Source organism: Pan paniscus, chromosome 6 (genome assembly GCF_029289425.2).
Source record: "Pan paniscus chromosome 6, NHGRI_mPanPan1-v2.0_pri, whole genome shotgun sequence".
In the NCBI taxonomy this organism is placed as follows: domain Eukaryota; kingdom Metazoa; phylum Chordata; class Mammalia; order Primates; family Hominidae; genus Pan; species Pan paniscus.
The window spans coordinates 166544473-166564492 of NC_073255.2; the positions used below are offsets into that span (position 1 = coordinate 166544473).

The 20020-nt window shown below is 44.1% G+C and overlaps 1 protein-coding gene across 8 annotated transcripts in view; it reads left to right on the forward strand.

The window, feature by feature from the left end:
- The window catches only part of NRF1 (nuclear respiratory factor 1), a 145192-nt gene that overhangs the window by 115385 nt on the left and 9787 nt on the right, over positions 1–20020 (forward strand). For 6 of the 8 annotated variants that reach the window (XM_055114860.1, XM_057302686.1, XM_063606094.1 and 3 more), the window contains exon 10: positions 296–420. In XM_055114860.1, the coding sequence (XP_054970835.1) occupies positions 296–420 (125 nt within the window). Of the gene's footprint in view, positions 1–295; positions 17317–20020 lie in introns of all 8 variants that reach the window. The other 2 variants (XM_034964979.2, XR_010112642.1) reach the window with 2 other exon arrangements.

Consider the following 20020-nt stretch of genomic DNA (forward strand, 5'->3'; position numbering starts at 1 on the left):
CTGATAATGAGTGCCTTCTGTCCTCAAACACTCAATTACCGAGGTTCTGAGAAACTCTCACCATTAGCTTTATAGCTATGTAAGACTTGAGATTTCTCTAGCCATTAATATTATTTCAAAATTACTCTTGGCTTTATCTATTAGCACTGTTATCACGTATTTGCTGGTAGGATCACAACCATGGAGTCAGTAGAAGGACCCAAGGAAGGCATTGAAAGGATGGTTTGTCTTGGCTGCAGTGCTGTTCCTCTATTCATCTTACACATCCCCCTCTCTCCTGTTCCTGTGCCCGCAGCGAAGCTGCCGCCCATGCTGTCGCCACCCTGGCTGAGGCCACCTTACAAGGTGGGGGACAGATCGTCTTGTCTGGGGAAACCGCAGCAGCCGTCGGAGCACTTACTGGAGTCCAAGATGCTAATGGTAAGAGAGCATAAATATTTTATTAAATTTCTTCCCTGTTTCCACTTAAACCTTCCTGACATGACTGGCAACAAAGCCTTCAGAAAGAGTTTGAGCTTCGATTTTTTTTTTCTTCATTGGTAGACATTTCATGCCTAGGAATATTCTAGGAGCCTGTGATTCCTTTCACTAGTAGGAAACATGGGGGTTCCTGAAGGAAAATGCCATGATAATGGCTACCTAATTGAATTGTTACTTAAAAAGTGATTATCTTCTTGTGACAAGACTTGCTGAGAAGCACCTTAAAATTCACTGTGAGCCACATTTTGTCTTTTACTGTCTCATCGGATAGGGTAGATCAATGTCCTTTACTGTAGCAGAGACTCTCTCATGGGCAGGACCATCATGGAAAGTTCTGACTACATCAAGAAAGGCGCCACTGTCTCACCTGTGCTTGGGGTCAGGCAGCAGGCTGTGATGCCGGTGCCTCTCTGGTTGGTACTGTGGTTCTGCTTCCTGTTATATGTAGCCTCACGAAGGACCTCTGGATTTAGCCAATTACATGCCCCTACCCTGAGCTTCTTCCCCAGCTCTTTGACTTCCTGGACATTGGTGAATATCCTGAATAAGCAAAAGGGATAAAATTCATAGAAATATGGTGGCAAAAATATACAACTTCAGCCCAGTTCTTTGGGTCCACGTTGGTAAGGAGTCAGTTGGCAAGACAAGCTGCCCAAGGAAGTGCCTCAGAAGTCTGGGTCAAAGAGGAGGGCCAGATCTGTTCTGTGAGACCCTATGTGATTGTTATATTTTTAAATAATATATAATTAAGCAGGACAAATTAAATACTCCATGGCTTTGGGGAAATTGTTGCTTTAAAGTCCTGGAATGGGGCTGGGCACGGTGGCTCATGCCTATTAATCCCAGCACTTTGGGAAGCCAAAGTGGGTGGATCACCTGAGGTCAGGAGTTCAAGACCAGCCTGGCCAACATGGCAAAACCCTGTCCATGGTGATGTGCGAGGCTGAGGCAAGAAAATCGCTTGAACCCGAGAGGCAGAGGTTGCAGTGACCTGAGATTGCGCCACTGCACTCCAACCTGGGTGACAGAATGAGACTCCGTCTCAAAAAAAAAAAAAAAGCAATCCTGGAATGAGGATAGATAAATAACATACTTTCATCATGTAGGCAGAAGGTTCCTTAATGGCATTAGTGGCAGAAAGAAAAGTACCTGGCACTTTGTTTATGGTAGGTGCCTAAGAACCGAATGCTCTGTTAGTTGGAAAAGTCTTTGAAGAAAGACATAGTGCTGTGTCCTCCTTTGGAATAGGAGGAAACAAAGTACCTCTGTCCCCCCAGAGAAGAATAACATAGGAAATGCAAAGAGCCATCGTGGCTTCTGAGAATCATTTTCCAAAGATGCCAAACAAATTCAATTCTAAAACTATAGCCTACTTTTTCTGTAGGGAAAGAGGCTTTTGTGAACTTACCTAAATCTAGACAGAGTTGATCTCAACCAGAATGCTGTAGGACAAAGGACATCTTATAGCCACACATCTTCAGGATGAAATGGACCATGGTTGGAATTAAAGAAAACCTCTCTCTCTAGCTAGAATCCTACTTCTATTTTTTTACCTTTTTCTATTCCTCATCAGAGTCCTAAGGCACCCTGAGCAAAGGGTAGGATATCTGGCTTATGTGGCATTCATGTGAAGTGTGATTGCTCTTATTCACTATGGAACTGCTAAAAATAACTTCCCATGTGGGTTCAGTAGGAAACTTTATTATCCATTCTAATCGACTTGACCTGTCTGGGAGAGAACAGACTGCTCTATAATTCTGGCTCCTCCCCAGCATCACCTTTTCAGATGGATGAATTTATAGGTAAGTCCAAGGACCCTCTGGCTCTCAGCCAAGTAGAACCGTTCAGCCATACAATAAAGTTGAACCACACCCGCTACTATTGATTACTGGAAGCTGCCTCTTTTCAGTAGCATTGGGTTGTGTGAATCATTTGGTGTGATTTCATGTTGTTGGCTACATTTGTGATCTGGGAAAATTCTGGTTCACATCCTTAAAGCCAGTATTTCCCCCAAAGCAGGCGATCCTCAGTCTGTGACTGCCAGTACTTGCTGAACTCAGGCCTTGAGAGTTGGAAGTTATCTCTTTCTGAATGCAGCATTTCTGTATCAAATCAGACCCTTGAGTTGTGCCGTATCCCAGCAGTTTTAGGCAAAGGCCAATCATTTCATCTGCCCTTGGGAATCCAAAGAATGAATCTCATATGGGATATGATCCAAGTAACTTTGATAATCCTCTTGTCTTCTAACATTTTTGCCCACAGTGCTATAGTATTTACTTTGGGATTGGAACCAGATTTTTCCCTCTTAATCAGCAATTTTGATATCTGGCTAGACTTTTAGAGGTTCTCTTTTTCATCATTCTTTCGGATTCTGTCCTGTTGCCAGAGTTTGTCGCTTCTTTTTGTTTTTGTTTTTGTTTTTTGAGACAGAGTCTTGCTCTGTCACCCAGGCTGGAGTGCAGTGGCACAATCTCAGCTCATTGCAACTTCTGCTTCCTGGAAGTTCCAATGATTCTCGTGCCTCAGCCTCCCGAGTAGCTGGGATTACAGACGTGCCACACCACGCCCAGATAATTTTTGTGTTTTTAATGGAGATGGGCCATGACTGGTCTTGAACTCTGGCCTCAGGTGATCCACCCACCTCAGCCTCCCAAAGTACTGGGAATACAGGCGTAAGCCGCTGTGCCCGGCCTATGTTTGTCACTTCTGGGCAGACAAGCTTATGGTATCTGCCAGTAGGTCACTTTTTTTTTTAATCTTTTTTCTTTTTTTAATAGAAATGAGGCCTCTCCATATTGCTCTGGCTGGTCTCAAACTCTCGGGCTCGAGCGATCCTCCCACTTCGGCCTCCCAAAGTGCTGGGATTATAGGCATGAGCCACCACACCCTGGCCAGGCCAAGTTTTTTTAATCAGAAAGAGTTTATTATCAGGAAGAACCAGATGATAGCAGAACAAGGTGCTGTTTGTTGACATAGAACTAACTTGGAAACAGATACTACTTAGGGGAAAACATGTATCCCATATTTCAGAGTATGGTTTAAATCAAAATTGGAATAGCAGATGACTCTTCTGAGAGCAATTTGGATATCGTTCAGTTCTGAAGTAGAAAGAGTTTGTGGGATGGAACTAGCAGGGATAGAGGACCACTGCATATGGAGCCTGATGAAGTCCATAACCATTGGGAAGTGGCGGGGGCGGGTGAGGTTATGAAGCAGTATCCTAGGGGATGGTGTTTTTCAAGTTAGAGATAATGACCCATAGGCCAGGCACAGTAGCTCATGCCTGTAATCCCAGCACTTTGGGAGGCTGAGGTAGGAGGATTGCTTGAGTCCAGGAGTCCAAGACCAACCTGAACAACATAGTAAGACCCCATCTCTACAAAAAATTTTAAAAATTAGCCAGGAGTGGTGGTGCACACCTGTAGTCCCAGCTACTTGGGGGCCTGAGGTGAGAGGACTGCTAGAGCCCAGGAAGTCAAAGCTGCAGTGAGCCATGATCACACCACTGCACTCCAGTCTGGGTGAGAGATCAAGACCCTGTCTCAAAAAAAAAAAAAAAAAAAAAACCAGGCTCAGTGGCTCACACCTGTAATCCCACTACTTTGGGAGGCCAAGGTGGGTGGATGACCTGAGGTCAGGAGTTTGAGACCAGCCTGACCAACATGGTGAAACCCTGTTTCTACTAAAATACAAAAAATTAGACAGGCGTGGTGGCAACACCTGTAATCCCAGCGAATCGGGAGTTCCAGGCACGAGAATCGCTTGAACCCAGGAGATGGAGATTGCAATGAGCTGAGATCATGCCACTACACTCCAGCCTGGGCGACAGAGCAAGACTCCGTCTTGAGAAAAAAAAAAAAAAGATAATGACCCATGCAAGCCAGAAGTTTAAATTCTGGATCACCAAAGCAGACCTGATGAAGACATTGCACCTAGCACCTGCGCACCCTGAAGACTTCTTTCTGGACATCTACCCCACACTACCCCGACACTAAAGGAACTACCCAAGCACTCACATTACTTTATTTCTATGTTCTCTGTCTTTTTCAATAGAGTCTTTGGTCTCTTAGGATGGAGTTTCATGGTTCGGTTCAATATAAAGATTTTCACAGATGCCTTTTCATTTAGATGTAGGTAGAATTGCCTGAGGCTGGTGAAAGCTACCAGATTAATTCCTTCCTTTGTTTGTTTGTTTGTTTGTTTTGAGACAGGGTCTCGCTCTGTCACCTAGACTGGTTCACTGCAGCATTGACCTCAGGCTAAAGCTATCCTCCCACCTCAGCCTACTGAGACGCTGGGACCACAGGTGCGCACTGCCACACTGCGCTAATTTTTTAAATTATATTTTTTGTAGAGATGGGATCTCCCTTTGTTACCCAGGCTGGTCTCAAACTCCTGGGCTCAAAATGATCCTCCCGCCTTAGTCTCCCAAAGTGTTAGGATTATAGGCATGAGCCACTACACCCGGCCCTTTACTTCATTTTTTGAACATAGTTATCTCAATACTCTTTTCATCTTATACACCTTAATGTAAGAAGTCATACAGTTCAGCCCATTTGTTTTTCTTCACTCTGCCTTCCTCTCTGCTGGTCCCCAGAACCCCCTGTGTTCCAGGACTCCTGACCTCCAGGACTGACAGATACAGGCATTCACTCAGACTTGAGGAGCTCTTTGCTGAGTGCCTCTCACCTCTCACCCAGACCTTAACACCCATTGTTGGCAAGCCTCGGAAAACCAGGCCTATAGACCTTTCTCTTCCTTCCTATTGCAGCAAACGTAATGAAAGAGAAGGATTATATTGGCACTTGGCCACCTCAGAAACACTCTTCTGTCTGAGATCTTATCGCAGATTTATACAGCTATCTTTCATTCCTGAAAAGTAGATGGGGGAAAACAAAATAGATTAACAAGTTCGTAAGTATTGGTTGGTGCAAAAGTAATTGTGGGTTTTTTTGCCATTAGAAGTAATGGCATATTTGAAGTTGGTGCAATTACTTTCACACCAACCTAATAAGCCTCTTAGCAGAGCTGCTAAGAAAGCATCAGCATTTTTTAATATAGCTGACACTTTTCCTAATGATGCTACAAGAAAAAAGAGAGGATGTAGCATTTGCTGGTTTGGAGTGGGGTTTTTTTGGGTTTTGTCCTTTGGGGTTTTTGTTTGTTTGTTTGTTTTTGAGACGGAGTTTCACTCTTGTTGTCCAGGCTGGAGTGCAGTGGCTCAATCTCAGCTCACCGCAGCCTCTGCCTCCTGGGTTCAAGTGATTCTCCTGCCTCAGCCTCCCGAGTAGCTGGGATTACAGGCATGTACCACCACACCCAGCTAATTTTGTATTTTCAGTAGAGACAGGGTTTCTCCATGTTGGTCAGGCTGGTCTCGAACTCCCGACCTCAGGTGATCTGCCCGCCTCAGCCTCCCAAAGTTCCAGACCAGCCTGGGCAACATGGTCAAACCCCATCTCTACTAAAAATACAAAAATTAGCTGGGCATGGTGGTGGGTACCTGTAATCCCAGCTACTCAGGAGGCTGAGGCAGGAGAATTGCTTGAACCCAGGAGGCAGAGGTTGCAGTGAGCTGAGATTGCACCATTGCACTCCAGCCTGGGCAACAAAGCGAGACTCTGTCTCAAACAAACAAAAGGTTCATCTTTTAAATTTGAAAAAACTTTTATTCAAAATTCCAAAGAGTGTTTTGGGAATATGAACTTTATACTGATTTTAAAGTTCATTTGAAAGAATAAAACCTGCCGTGTGCGGTGGCTCACGCCTGTAATCCCAGCACTTTGGGAGGCCGAGGCGGGCGGATCACGAAGTCAGGAGATCAAGACCATCCTGGCTAACACAGTGAAACCCTGTCTCTACTAAAAACACCAAAAATTAGCCAGGCGCGGTGGCGGGTGCCTGTAGTCCCAGCTACTCGGGAGGCTGAGGCAGGAGAATGGCGTGAACCTGGGAGGTGGAGTTTGCAGTGATCCAAGATCGCGCCACTGCACTCCAGCCTGGGTATAGAGCGAGACTCCGTCTCAAAAAAAAAGAAAAGAAAAGAAAAGAAAACCTTATCTTAGCCATTTTTTATCCTACCAAGCCTTTAAACAGAACCACTAATAAACTGTAAAATTGACTCAAGTTTTCTCCTCTGCTTCTACCCCAGCTTTCCCCAGGTTCAGGGTTATAGGGAGTTTTCATCACAGAGATGGACCAGGTGAGGGAAGCAAGTGTTCTTGCACTTTGAAATTTCACTTTCTCCTTTATATTCTTTTGATTTTTTTCAATTTCATTTTTTGTAATGAAGATGTTAGTGGAGGCCCGACAAAGTAGTTCACGCCTATAATCCTAACACTTTGAAAGTTTGAGGCAGATGGATTGCTTGAGCTCAGGAGTTCAAGACCAGCCTGGGCAACATGGTGAAACCCTGTTTCTACAAAAAATATAAAAATTAGCCCAGCACAGGGCTCATGCCTATAGTCACAGCTACTCAGGAGGCTAAGGTGAGAGGATTCCTTGAGCCCAGGAGGTCGAGGCTGCAGTGAGCCAAGATCATGCCACTGCACTCCAGCCAGGATGACAGAGTGAGACTCCATTTCAAAAAAGAAAAAGAAAAGATGTTAGCAGGGCATACCCCACTTATGGAGCTCTCTGACCTAGGACATCAACATACTTCTCAGCTGTTGACCTTGCATTCTGTCTCTCAATCCTGTTGTATCATTATTTTATTCATTTAACAAAATTTACATAATGCTTACTATGTATAAGCATTCTAAGTGTTTTACATGCATTATATTTAAAACGCATGATAACTTTATGAGTAAACACTGTTAAACTGATTTAACACATAGGGAAGCTGAGACACAGAAAGTTTCAGTAACTTAACCAAGTTCACATAGAGAGTGGCAGACAATTCAGGCAATTTGTTTCCAAACCACTGTACTACACTGTCTCCCTTTGATGTGAGCTCTGGGTTCCTGCCTAGACTCCACAAATACAGGGTGATAACATCATTGTTGAACAAATAAATTTGGAAATGTCAAACCTTTCCCCACCCCTGCCAGAGGCTGCTTGCCTTAGTCTAGTTTAGCCACAGCACCCATCTGCCCAGCTGTTCCGAGGGCTGTAGGGGTACCCTGGAGGTTCATGCTGCTGAGTGCCCCGGGCTCAGCAGCCCTCCCTCTGCACACACACAGGCTTGCCTTTGCTGGCCAGAGGAGCCGACAGGTCTGTATGCTTCTCCGGTTGCAGAACTCATCATTGGCTGGCTGTCAGCCTTAAACATTTTCAGTGAGCAGAGTACTTTGCAATTAGTGAATGTGTCTTCTTGACTGGAGTTGGGTGGTGGGCTACGGGTGCTATTTAGAGCCAGGGAAACTAAGGGGAAGTAGATGATGTTCAGAAGGAAGGAACCCCAGCAGACGAGTTGTTTCATCAGCTCCTAGAAGCCTCTGCTCAAGCCTTCCTGCTGCCCTTCAGTTTAGGCCAGGACTCTTTCAGCCTTCCCACCTGTCTCTAACAAAGTTGAGACCAAGGTGGTAGGGCTGTGGAGCCTGGGGAAAGGGTCAGGGGCGTGTTCATTTTTGCCTGGAGCGAGTTTATTGGCTTATTTGTTTCCCCAGCTCCTCACCGGGTCTTCCACTTGGCTCTGCCTACAGCCCTTGCTTGGGGTCCCCCAGAGATTTTGAAGAGCACATCTGTCTCCGCTAGTCAGCACTGAAGACTCAGAAACCACCTACTATCTATGCTGCCCTGGTTAAGACTAGGGGTCTCAACCCTCCCTCCTCATGTTCTGAATGAAGAGAAATGGACTGGAGGGCTGTTTAAAAATTAAAGCTGCTGGGTGCGGTGGCTCACGCCTGTAATCCCAGCACTTTGGGATGCCGACGCGGGCGGATCACAAGGTCAGGAGTTCGAGACCAGCCTGGCCAATATGGTGAAACCCTGTCTCTACTAAAAATACAAAATTTAGCCGGGCGTGGTGGCACGCGCCTATAGTCCCAGCTACTTGGGAGGCTGAGGCAGGAGAATCGCTTGAACCCGGGAGGCAGAGGTTGCAGTGAGCCAAGATTGCGCCACTGCACTCCAGCCAGGCTGACAGAGTGAGACTTCCTAGTAAATAAAAAATAAAAATAAAATAAAATAAAAATTAAAGCTGATGACAAGGCATTGTCATTACAGTTAGAGAAGGAACAGCCCTTCGCAAGTATCCTCAGGGTAGCGTGTCCCATGTTCTGGGCTGGTCCTGGCAACAGTCTTGCTGCTGAGGTTCCACCTTAAGACTTCAACGTCATATTTTCTGAAACTATAAGACCACCGGGCGCGGTGGCTGACGCCTGTAATCCCAGCACTTTGGGAGGCCGAGGCAGATGGATCACGAGGTCAGGAGATCGAGACCATCCTGACTAACACGGTGAAACCCCGTCTCTACTAAAAAATACAAATATTAGCCATGCGTGGTGGCGGGCACCTGTAGTCCCAGCTACTTGGGAGGCTGAGGCAGGAGAATGGCGTGAACCCGGGAGGTGAGCTTGCAGTGAGCCGAGATCGCGCCACTGCAGTCCAGCCTGGGTGACAGAGCGAGACTCCGTCTCAAAAAAATAAATAAAATAAAAAATAAAAAAATAAAATTATAAGACCCCACTCTGCCTTACTGTGCTGTAAAACAAACGTACATTTTACTATGCATTCCAACTGCCAAATTAAATTAATATAGACATTTCTTTAGGGAAAAACATTATATGTTTTTACACTAGACAATCTTCACCTTTTCACTTCCCTGTTTTCTTTGACCTTATTAAAAACTTTTTAAAATATGTATGTTTTCTCAGCAGAATTTAATCTCAACAATGCTCAATAGATTTTTTTTTTTTTTTTTTTTTTTTTTTTTTTTTTTTTTTTTTTTTTTTTTTTTTTTAGACAGTCTTACTCTGTCTCGCCCAGGCTGGAGTGCAGTGGCACAATCTTGGCTCACTGCAACCTCCACCTCCTGGGTTCAAGCGATTCTCCTGCCTCAGCCTCCTGAGAGAGCCCAGCTAATTTTTTTAATTTTTGGTAGAGATGGGGTTTCACCATGTTGGCCAGGCTGGTCTCGAACTCCTGACCTCAAATAATCCGGCCTCCCAAAGTGCTGGGATTTCAGGCATGAGCCATCACGCCCAGCCCAATAGGATATTCTTAACCTGGGTTCTATGGACCCTGAGAAATTCTGTACAAAGGTATTTGTATTTTTTTTTTTTTTTTGGTATCTATAGCTTTTTTTTTTTCTTTGCCTCCGCTAGCAGCAGGGAGGGTGTTAGCTTTGATTGAATGTGTAACTAGACCAGAGGCATTCCCACCCCCACCCCCACCCCTGTTCATCTCCAGCCCACAAAAAAAGGTTAAGAACCTCTACTACAGAAGGTGGTGGTGAGGATCGTTTAACTTTGTAGATACCTGGTATAGCACTGAGAGTAAAAGGAGGAGCAATGGAGAGGGGAGGTCCCGCAGAGCTGGAGACCCTAAAAGCTGAACCTCTAACAAGCTTTGTAATCTTAGGCAAGCAAATTAACCTCTCTAAGCCTTAGCTATAAAAATTAGGATAATGATAGTTCTGTACTCAGAAGGAAGTTGTGAGCATTAAACAAGATGATTCCTGTCAAATTCTTAGCATAGTGCCTGGCACAGGGATGCATCATAAATATAAAATTATTTAGCTGTCAGCATCAATTTCTTCTCCATCATTCCTCACATATGTTGGAGTGCACAGTACTATGTAGACGCTGCTTTCCTGTCTTTAAGACGGATCCGAATGCTTGCCTTTCGCAGATGAAGATGTATGTTGCAGAGGTGGATGCTGTAAAAATGGGAATAGATTAGAAGCCCTTTCTGTAACCTTGACTGAAGAAAATACAAGGTGACATTGTTTAAAGGCTCTATCACTTGCCTTTGTCTAGGGCTGCTGTTCTCTTCTGCACATAGTTTGCAGTCATGAGTGTGGCCTTTTTACTCCTAAAATGGCACAATCTGTCTTCAAATCTCAACAGATGCATTGTATTTCAATTCTATCACGAAAGGTAGCTTTTGCCATTTTTTCCTTTTTGTCACCACCATCATCCATTTTTACTTACTGCATGTCCCACTGTTCCAACTCTTTAAAAATGAGAGGGATGATGCCAGTCCTCCACATGTTAGACTGTAAAACACATCTCCTTCCACCTTTTTCTGTGCTTCTCGTTCCCTGGACACATCAGCATATGGGCTTGTTCTCACAAGAGTCCACTGAGATGTAAATGTTAATTTAGGAACTGTATTATTGTTTCTCCCCAAAAAGGTTGCTGATGTGCTATTCCAGTGTGTACTAAATCACTTTTTGCCTCATTATTTTAAAGTTTAAATAAATGAATGTATTAAATAGTCATAGTGTAAGAGTGCATTTTCAGTCACCATAAGCATAATAGCCTTAAAAGTGCTGTTGTATTCTATGACACTGTGATACTATTTGTAGCTTTTATCCAAAGATGGTAAGCTCAGTGCCTCAGGACTTGAAGCAGGCAGCCCCTAAGCAACTGTTTTTTGTGTGAGCTGTGAGTCCCAGGATACAAGCCTCTCATCTTCAAGGTCCTCAAAGAGCAGCACAGCTGGTAGCTGTGGATTTTTAGGCTGCCCTCCTGTAAGGTAAATGGTCTTTTCCACCCACTCCCTTGTTGATAGAGTGACTTGAGAGAAAATGAAGACACTAGAGTGCTGGTCTCAGACTGCGCTGAGGCATCGCCTGTTCTGTAAGAAAAAGCAAATGAAGATTCATGTGTATTACAACTGTTTCTCCTTTGGAATCATAGGCCTTTTTTAAATAGAGGGGGAGGAGGGGATAGTCCTAGACCTGAAAAGATTCCTTCTTGTAATATAAGGAGAGCTGTGAGCTGTGGATCAAAATGAAGAGGAGTGAGGGGAGTATGCAGCGTTGCCTGTGGCTCCAGCTGAGCTGGGAGCTGGCGGCTGTTCCTGGGAACTGAACAGTGTGTGGTGCAGCACCTTGGGACAGCAGTGTCTCTTAGTGTCTTCCACACGCCCCCCTGGGAAATAGGCTTTCTTTGCAGACAGGGACTTTCCCATTTAAGTCAGCTAACTTTTCTCTAAGATGAATCGTTTTCATTCTGGGAAGCATGTTGGTAGATGTCATACCAGGAAAATAACCATTTCAGTCGGCTGTAATTTTGCCTTTTGGCTATACGCATTGAGCATAATTATTTAGGGTCTTCATCTTTTTCCTTTCATTGTCCATTCTTTCATTTTGTTTTTTTACTACTGCTATAACCACCACCACTGCCACCATCATCTCCTTGCAAATGGCTAAGCAGTGTCTGCATTATTCTACCTTCACCCAGTAAACTGAGTAGAATAGATCTTCTGAGCCCTGTTCAGAAGCAGCTAAAACCGGGACTTGCCCAGGATCTGTCAGCTCTTAAATAGTAAGACTGGAAATCATACCAGATCTCCAGTACTCTTTCTACTGCCCAATGAAACTCCCTTCTTCCCCTTCACTCCCTCTTGCCAGCTTAGCCTACCTAGGAAGTAAAGAAGGCATAATACAAATGAAAATCATGGCCTTTATTATTCATCTGGTTATGCTAGTACTTGGTGTGGTGACTCCTTTGCAGGATTATTTTAAAGAATGGTGGCAGCTATGTTTTACTCACTTTAGAAGTCAAAGACTCACGGTAAATCTTAGCAGAGGCAAATAAAAACATGATACCAAAACCTAAGATCTAAATCTGTACTGTCCAGTATGATAGCTGTTAGCTACATGTGGCTATTTGAATTTAAATGCAAGTTGATTAAAATGAAATAAAATGTAAAAGGTAGTTATTAGTCACAATCATATTTCAAGTGCTGAATAGCCACATATGCCCTGAGATACTGAATTTTTAATTTAATTGTAATTTATTCACATTTAAATGTAAACAGGCACATGTACCTGTAGCCACTTTAATGGACTGTGTAAATACAGAACATGTCTATCACTGAAGACAGTTCTATTGGGTGGTGCTGATCTAAGGGCTATATCAATAACACTGTGGTCTCCTGGCAAGTTGTACCCTCTCTGCACAGGGGAGGACAACACAAATACTTCATGAGCTTTGTCTTCCAGTGACCTTCTCAGCTCATAAACAGCATGGCTTTGCTTTAAAAAAAAAAAAAAATCTACCCATGTGACTGCAGTAATCCGCAGCCAGTAAACAGCAGGGTGGGAGGGTTGCGAGGAGAACTGATCTATTTTTATGCACTGCAGAGTCCAAGCAGGAAAACCTGAGACCGGAGACAGTGGTGACATCGAGACTCACTTCCTAGTGAGTATATTCATGACTCAGGCCACGTGCATATTTCCACTTGGATTCCTCACAAGTGCAAGTTTCTCTTCTAGGCTACAGGTATCTGCAGCCAGGTGCTGTAATGGATTTATAGTAGCCCGCCAAAAGATCAAATATCTGAAGCCTGACGGGTCACAAGGCTGACAGGAGCCATGACTATTGCATGAATTCCAGATTTCACAGTGAAACAGAGCTGCTGCTGAAAAATGGGAGCACAGAGATGTTCACTGGGGCTCTTGATTCTAGACACTCAAAGAGGGGTACAGTTCTCTGCCCCATGTGTGTTTCTCACCCAACCTTTTCATGGTGTTGAGGAGGGGAAGGGACAGCTCAGTGGTGATTCTTCACTTCTCAAACGTGTCCTCCTTCCCTGTCTTCATAATGACCTCCTGAAGTCCAAAGTGCCTTCCAAAATAGCTCTTGGAAAGAGGTGGCAGTTTCCTGACTCCCCAATCTCCCCCATCCTGGGAGATGTGTTGATGGCACTAATTTGCGGGGTAGCAGAGACTATAGTCCTACTCTCTTTACTGGCTGGGGCATCGGAGGCATGCAGTAACTGTTGACTACCACTGCTACAACTGCTGTTATGATTATTACCATTATAATGATTAATCACTCACACCGAATGGGAAGGGAAGTAACCTTCAGAGGTTCACTCTTAGTACTTCTGCACACATGCTTAGGGCCAGGGCCAGTGAGTCTTCATTCGCAGAGAGGTGGTAGTGAATCTCCCACAAGGATCCCTACTTCGGGAAGCCTGTGTTCCTGGTGGAAGTCCCATCATATCCCTCAGGCATACTGAGATTCTGTTCTCTAGAATTACCAGGCCTTTCCTGTCGCTCCTCAGGCATACCCCCCGTAGCTGGAGGGATTTCCAGTTGCCAGGGTTCTTTGGTGCTTTTCTTTGCCTCCTGCAGAGATGCTGAGCTGTGGACACCTTCAGAAAGACCAGCACTGCCTCATGAGAGTATCTCCTGTCCCTTTTTGCGGATTTAGGTTCCTTGTGTAGTCTGCACATCCAGAGGGGATGTGTCATTCTCTCTCTACCATTATAACCTGGGGTGGCCTCGGGCATTCATCATTTATATGCCAGGAATTGCTAACCTAAGCTCTGCTATTTGAAGGCTTAAAGACTGCAGATCAAAAGTAGACATAGAGGGGCTTTACAATGAGATGATAGGCCAGTAGCTGTCAGTCTTTATTCTTAGTGCTCATCTAAGCCATGACCATGTCCTTCAGATGTAGCTTTTAGATACTTTTCATGTGAAAGACTGGATACCTCCAGTCGACATGTCAGGGCCCCAAAGGAATCAAGTCCCTTTGGCATACCTTCATGTCCTCTTTTTTTTGTTTTTCTATACTTCAACAGATGCAAATTCATTTACTCTTTGGTCTGCCTGTGTTGGGTATTCTCAGCTTGGGGAAACTCGATGAGCCAGCACACCATCCTATGAACAGAACACCAATCTGAGCCAGGGACATTCCGAGCAGACAACTCAGGTCAGGGCTTCCGGACAGATTCCCAAGAAGGTCCCTGCCATCTGGCAGATGGACACCACTGACTGTGGTCTCCTCTCCATCCACGGTGTCCTCAAGGCCAAGTTACATGCTTCTTTGTCTCATTCTCCTTCCCTTTAGGTCCGCAGATCTTTCGGAGTCTTTGTATGTAAAGGCAGACTTTGGTCTTAGATTATTCCAGCTCCTTATAAACCAAGACTGAATCTTGTGCCTGTCATTGTGAGCGCTATTCTGTAAAGGGATTTTTTTTTCTGGCATACCAAATCCAGAGCCATAATTGGACAAGTTTAATTGGAGTCATTTCTATTCAATACATGGATGGAAAAGTGGGTTTTAATTGAGCATGTAAAAAGGGCATTAATCACTGTTCACACAGGAATCAGAATATTAGAACAGGAAAAATTCTTATAAAGTTTTTCAGGTTCTTGGGTAAAGGGGACTTTCCTCTTTTTATTTATGCTTCCATTAGGATTTTGAAGGAATGCCAGTGCACTGTTATTAACTCTAATAGCTTGTCCCTCGCAGCCAGGATGGTTTGGGGCCCTCTGGCTCTCAGGTTACCTGTGTAAATACAGGGATTCACTTGCCAGCACCCAGCTCTAACATTTGCTTAATAAAGAGCAAATGTGCAGAACCCAACAGCAGCAGCAGCAGCCTGGCAGAAGCAGTAATCTGAACAGGATAAACATGCTTCCTCTTTGTGCGATGCTCTTTCTCCATCCTTCTGCCAAGAGCAGGATATCAAATGAAGGGGAGGTTGTGGTTGGAGTCAGTGAAGTGAATGTCTAAGTGGCACCTGCTTCATTCAACAGATCTGCTTTCCTGGGGCCTCCCAGTGCACATCTGCTCCTGACAAAGCCTCTTTTCTCCTCCTGTTGGTCAGACTGAGAGCAAAGGCCTGGCAAGGAGACATACTGGTTTTGCTTTGTCAGCACAATTGCCTGTGACATTATAATTACACCAAATCTTCATTATTAGAAAGGCCCCAATTTAGAGATTTTCAGAGCCTAAATGGGATTTTCTAAGTGAAATTGATTAAAAAAAAAAAAAAAAAACTTTGCTATCATAAAGCCTAGCAATTGGATCTGAGAATCATTGAAGGGGTCTAAATATGGAAACCGAGACACTGCTGTGAGTGAGACTACAAAGACCATGCTATCAGATTGGCTCGCTAGAGAGGCGTCCAGCAGTCTTCTGACTCCGCCCAGCCCATCCTCTCCTTATTCCCGTAGCACTATAACATGCAGATATCTACACTGCATTGCTCTCACATGCTGATAGTTTCTCATGCAGAGGCCTGGCGGGGGAGGGGCTGGAGGGTGTTAAAATAAGTTGATGAGGTATGGCAGTAAAGGAAAGAACCTGTGACTTAAATAAGGGAAATGCCAGAAATCTATATTTTAGGTGAATACAAAGCATCCAATTTAGATTGAGTTTCCATTTAAACAAAGGCAACTCTTAAGAGTGTTACACAGTGTGAGTGTATGTGTCTGTCTGTCGGAGGCACGTTTATGATATGGAGTTGGCACACTGGAAGCTCTGGAAAGGTTTTAGAGCTGTGCTCTGGCTATTTAAACTTAATTAAAACAATAAAATTTAAAAATCAGTTGCTCAGTCACGCTGGCCACATTTCAAGCACTCTGTAGCCACTGTGTCGGACAGCACTCAAACAGAACGTGCCCATCATCACAGGAAGCTCCAGTGGACCACACTGTTTGAGGTTGGTCTGAACCTCTTGAAATGCCTTGACTGCTTAAGGAAGCCTGGGAGTTTCTATTGCAGTCTTGTTGGAAGGAAAAAATGAAATTTGCCTCAATGTTTCTGGAACAACTCTTTCCAGCCATGTTACCTAGACTGTGTTCTTTTTCACCTTTTTGTATTTTTTTCTCCAAGGATTTCATGTCCTTTTCCTACTCCTACCCCTTGTTTAAAAAAAAAAAAACCTGAATTATAACAATGAAAAGGAAATTTAATTTTAGGAATGTCCACTTTCAGCTGACCTTCTCCTTGGCCTTCTCCTAATTAAGCTTTCACAGCCCTGCTGTTGGACCAGACAGTCCTTTTCTCATTAAATGGAGCACCTTAGTAAAACAAGAGGGCATGTGAACACTCGGGCCAAGAGTGTGTAAACAAGTTGTGCATTGTGTGGACAATGCTGCTGGGTGTGGAACGCTGGGCTGCCAACACTTTCCATTTTCAGCAACTCTTGGGACCAAGGACAGGGCCTTTAATCTTGCTTCTTCCATTTGTCTGTGTCTAGTAGCTACTACACAGTTGCTTTGACTCCTGGAGAAAGCCCACGTAAAATAACAATACTACTTCAAATTTAGACAGTGTCTTTTTTTTCTCAAGAACTTAAATCATGTAAGCGTGATGTTATTTATCCTCATAGTGGTCCTAAGATACAGAAGTGGCCTGTTGGTTTTACAAATGTGAATATAGTCAACTCTTACTTGTTACCTACAGATTATCTGTCACGCAGATTATTCGTGACACATTTTAAATCCTTGGGCAATTTCTCTGAGCGAGCCAGTGTAAGCCTGGACCATCTCCTCTGCCCCCCGACCCAGCTGCTGGGTACTTAGGGAATACAAATTAGTTTTCATATTAGCTTAAAGAAGACATAATTAGGAAGGTAAGTCTGCTACAAGAAAATCACATCACAAATTCCAACGGCGAGGGGGAAATATGAGGGAAATGACCTCCTCTCCCTTCAACTGAACTAAGGTCTGGTGGTCTAAGTGCACATTAGCACTTGGTGCTGGCATGCTTGCCGAAGGCTTTCCTCACGGGTGGAAGGAGCGAGGCTGTGCACCCTGCACCGGATGTGCATGGGAGGCTGCAGCGCCGCAGCAGGGCTGGTGGCCCATCTTGCCCGGTGCTTTTTTTTTTTTTTTTTTTTTTAACAGTTCTGTGTTATTGTCAGGACTCTTTATGGCAGATCGTGCAGGTCGCAAGTGGATCCTGACTGACAAAGCCACAGGTGGGTTCATCTTTGGGGAAAGAAGGAAGCAGCTGGAGGATAGAGTCACTGTGAGGCTGTCATTCCAGGCGCTGCTTCCTGCTTGGATGGTGGGATTCCTCTACTGTGCAGTCCCCCTCACTCAGTCACCTGATAGTTTTAGTAACCATTGATTCCATTGATTATCTGATTTTTCTAGTGTTAAATGTTTCCTTTTCATTTATTAGCTGGAATTCTTTTTTTTTTTTTTTTTTTTTTTTAAGAGACAGGGTCTTACTACATTACCCAGGCTGGAGTGCAGTGGCTATTCCCAGACTACAGCTTCGAACTGCTGGCCTCAAGTGATCCTCCCACCTCTAGTTGGGATTCTTTTATAAAGAACTTGTCCCCATTAACAATTTGGCTATGCTAAGTACAGTTCAGATAGGAAAAGCAGGAGAAAAACTTGATGAAGATGAAGTTTATTGGGATAGAGTTCTTTCCATCTTACTCTAAAGCCCCATTACTGTCTATTTCCACTTACTGATCTGCTTTTTTCAGGTGTCTCACTGCCTAGAGCAAATTTAATCCTGCCCTTTATGTGCTCTTAAAAAGTTTTAGTTTTTTTGTGGTTTTTTTCCTAAATGGTGCTCTACAGATTATGCTGAGTGAGGGGATGAAAAGTCACGAGTACATCTTTGGAAGCTTCCTTGCCTCAGCGTATCCCTGCTCAGATAGAAGAGGCAGGGACTGGATGACAGGCACATGGGGGTTTGTTGTACTCCTCCCTCTCCTGGTGCCTATTTGACATTTTCCATCATAAAGTTTGAAGAAAAAAAAAAGTTTGAAAGTAATAATAACAAAAATAAATAAATCTCCCTTCCTAACTCTGAGTAACTCCTGAGTGGGCCTGCTGTTCATTTCTGCACCTGACTGTTGCAGGCTCCTGGTGACTTTCTTCTTCTGAGGTTTGTCATCTGGGCTCCACTTTCCATTTTAAAATATTGGTGCACTCTGCATATTGCCATACTCTATCCTCTGGGACACAGACTTCAACCTGAGTGTTGTTCCCACCCTTCTTCCTAGTGATTTCTTCTGGGAATTTACTGGGTACCCCTTGCCCTGCTCTGTACAGTCAGATCAGATGTCCTCCAGAGCAGGGGTCCCCAACCCCTGGCACGGCAGGAGGTGGGTGGCAGGTGAGCAAGCATCACCGCCCGAGCTCCACCTACTGTCAGATCATCAGCGGCATCAGATTCTCATAGGAGCACGAACCTATTGTGAACTGATGATCTGAGGTGGAATAGTTTCATCCCCAAACCATCCCCCTCAACCCCCCCATCCATGGAAATATTGTCTTCCATGAAACTAGTCCCTGGTGCCAAAAATGCTCAGGACCGCTGCTCCAGAGCACGTGCATATTCCACAAGCTTCAGCAGAAAGCTTTCTCTCCTGCCATTTGCAGTTTAAAGCCTTCTTGGCAGGGTCAACAGGCCTTGCAGTTAGCTTGTTCATCCCCACGTTGGGAGCTCAATTTTCAGGATAATAAACCATGGTGGTTCTGAATACTGAAACACAGAACCCTGATTTCATAACGCTCCTGGGCATCGCCAGTAATTTCAAGAGGAAATTATGACATTGTATCTCCAAAATAGGTCTTGAGATACATTTACTAATAAAGTAAAAATGAATTCAGTTTTAATATTTGGCTTATGGGATGAGGGGCATGAAAAGCTTCCTGGTGGTCTGCAAAATCAGGCAAAAGATAGAGTGACCCTGTCTCAACCAGAGTCACTCCTTTGAATGTTATTCCAGAAAGCAGTTTTTCTTAGTCTTGAGATGGTCCAGCAAGAGAGAAGAAAACTCTTTGAGTGCTGAAAAGCACCCTGTGCACCAAGGCACCTGTGAGGCTGCTCTTGGCTTCATGAGAATATTCAGTACTTGCCAGATGTAAGACATATTTTAATCCATAAATCCCCCAAATGTACCCAAAAGCTTGGACTTAGGAAACACGGAAAAGGGAGATTAAATGTCCCAAAAGCAGCTAATAGAACAGAAACAGAACCACTGGGAAAGAAATGCTTTTTCTCTTCCCCGTTTGCCCTACTATCATGAGGTTACTTGGACCTCCTTTTTGTTTGATATTGACATTCTCTTCATGACCTTCCTCTTCTTGCCCTACATATGTCCTCTTTCCATCTAGTCCTTGGTATTCTCAGCCTGTCTAACGGCTGTCTGCCTGCTAGACTAGCTTCTTTACTGATTTCCTGTTATCTTCTTCCACTTCTATACTGGCACATACCATGCCTGTTTTTCTTCATATAGTGGCTTTCCTTAGACGTCAGCCACTGATGTAAATATTTTTCCAGGCCTGTAAATGGAAGATTTTTAAAGGACTTCCTTCCTGCCTGTCACCCCTAGAAACACCTATAGATACCGTTGCTGGCTCCTTAAAAACTCAAGCAATATAATCCGGAATTTAATTTCTTACTCACGTATTCCTCTCCTTTCTAATCATGGTCCCGGTTCCCATTTGGGCCAGTATTTCCTTGATGTACATGGTTAGCGTTCATGTTCATAAACTAAAGAAGGCATTACGTAATGTAAATTTCCCTTTGGGTTTTAAGAATTATTTCTTTTCCACCTACTGTCATGTTTATTATTTGTTTAGCTCTCTCTTTTTCTCTCAACAGCCATCAATATTTTTCTCCCAACTAAAGATATTTCCATGACCACCTTGGAAGGC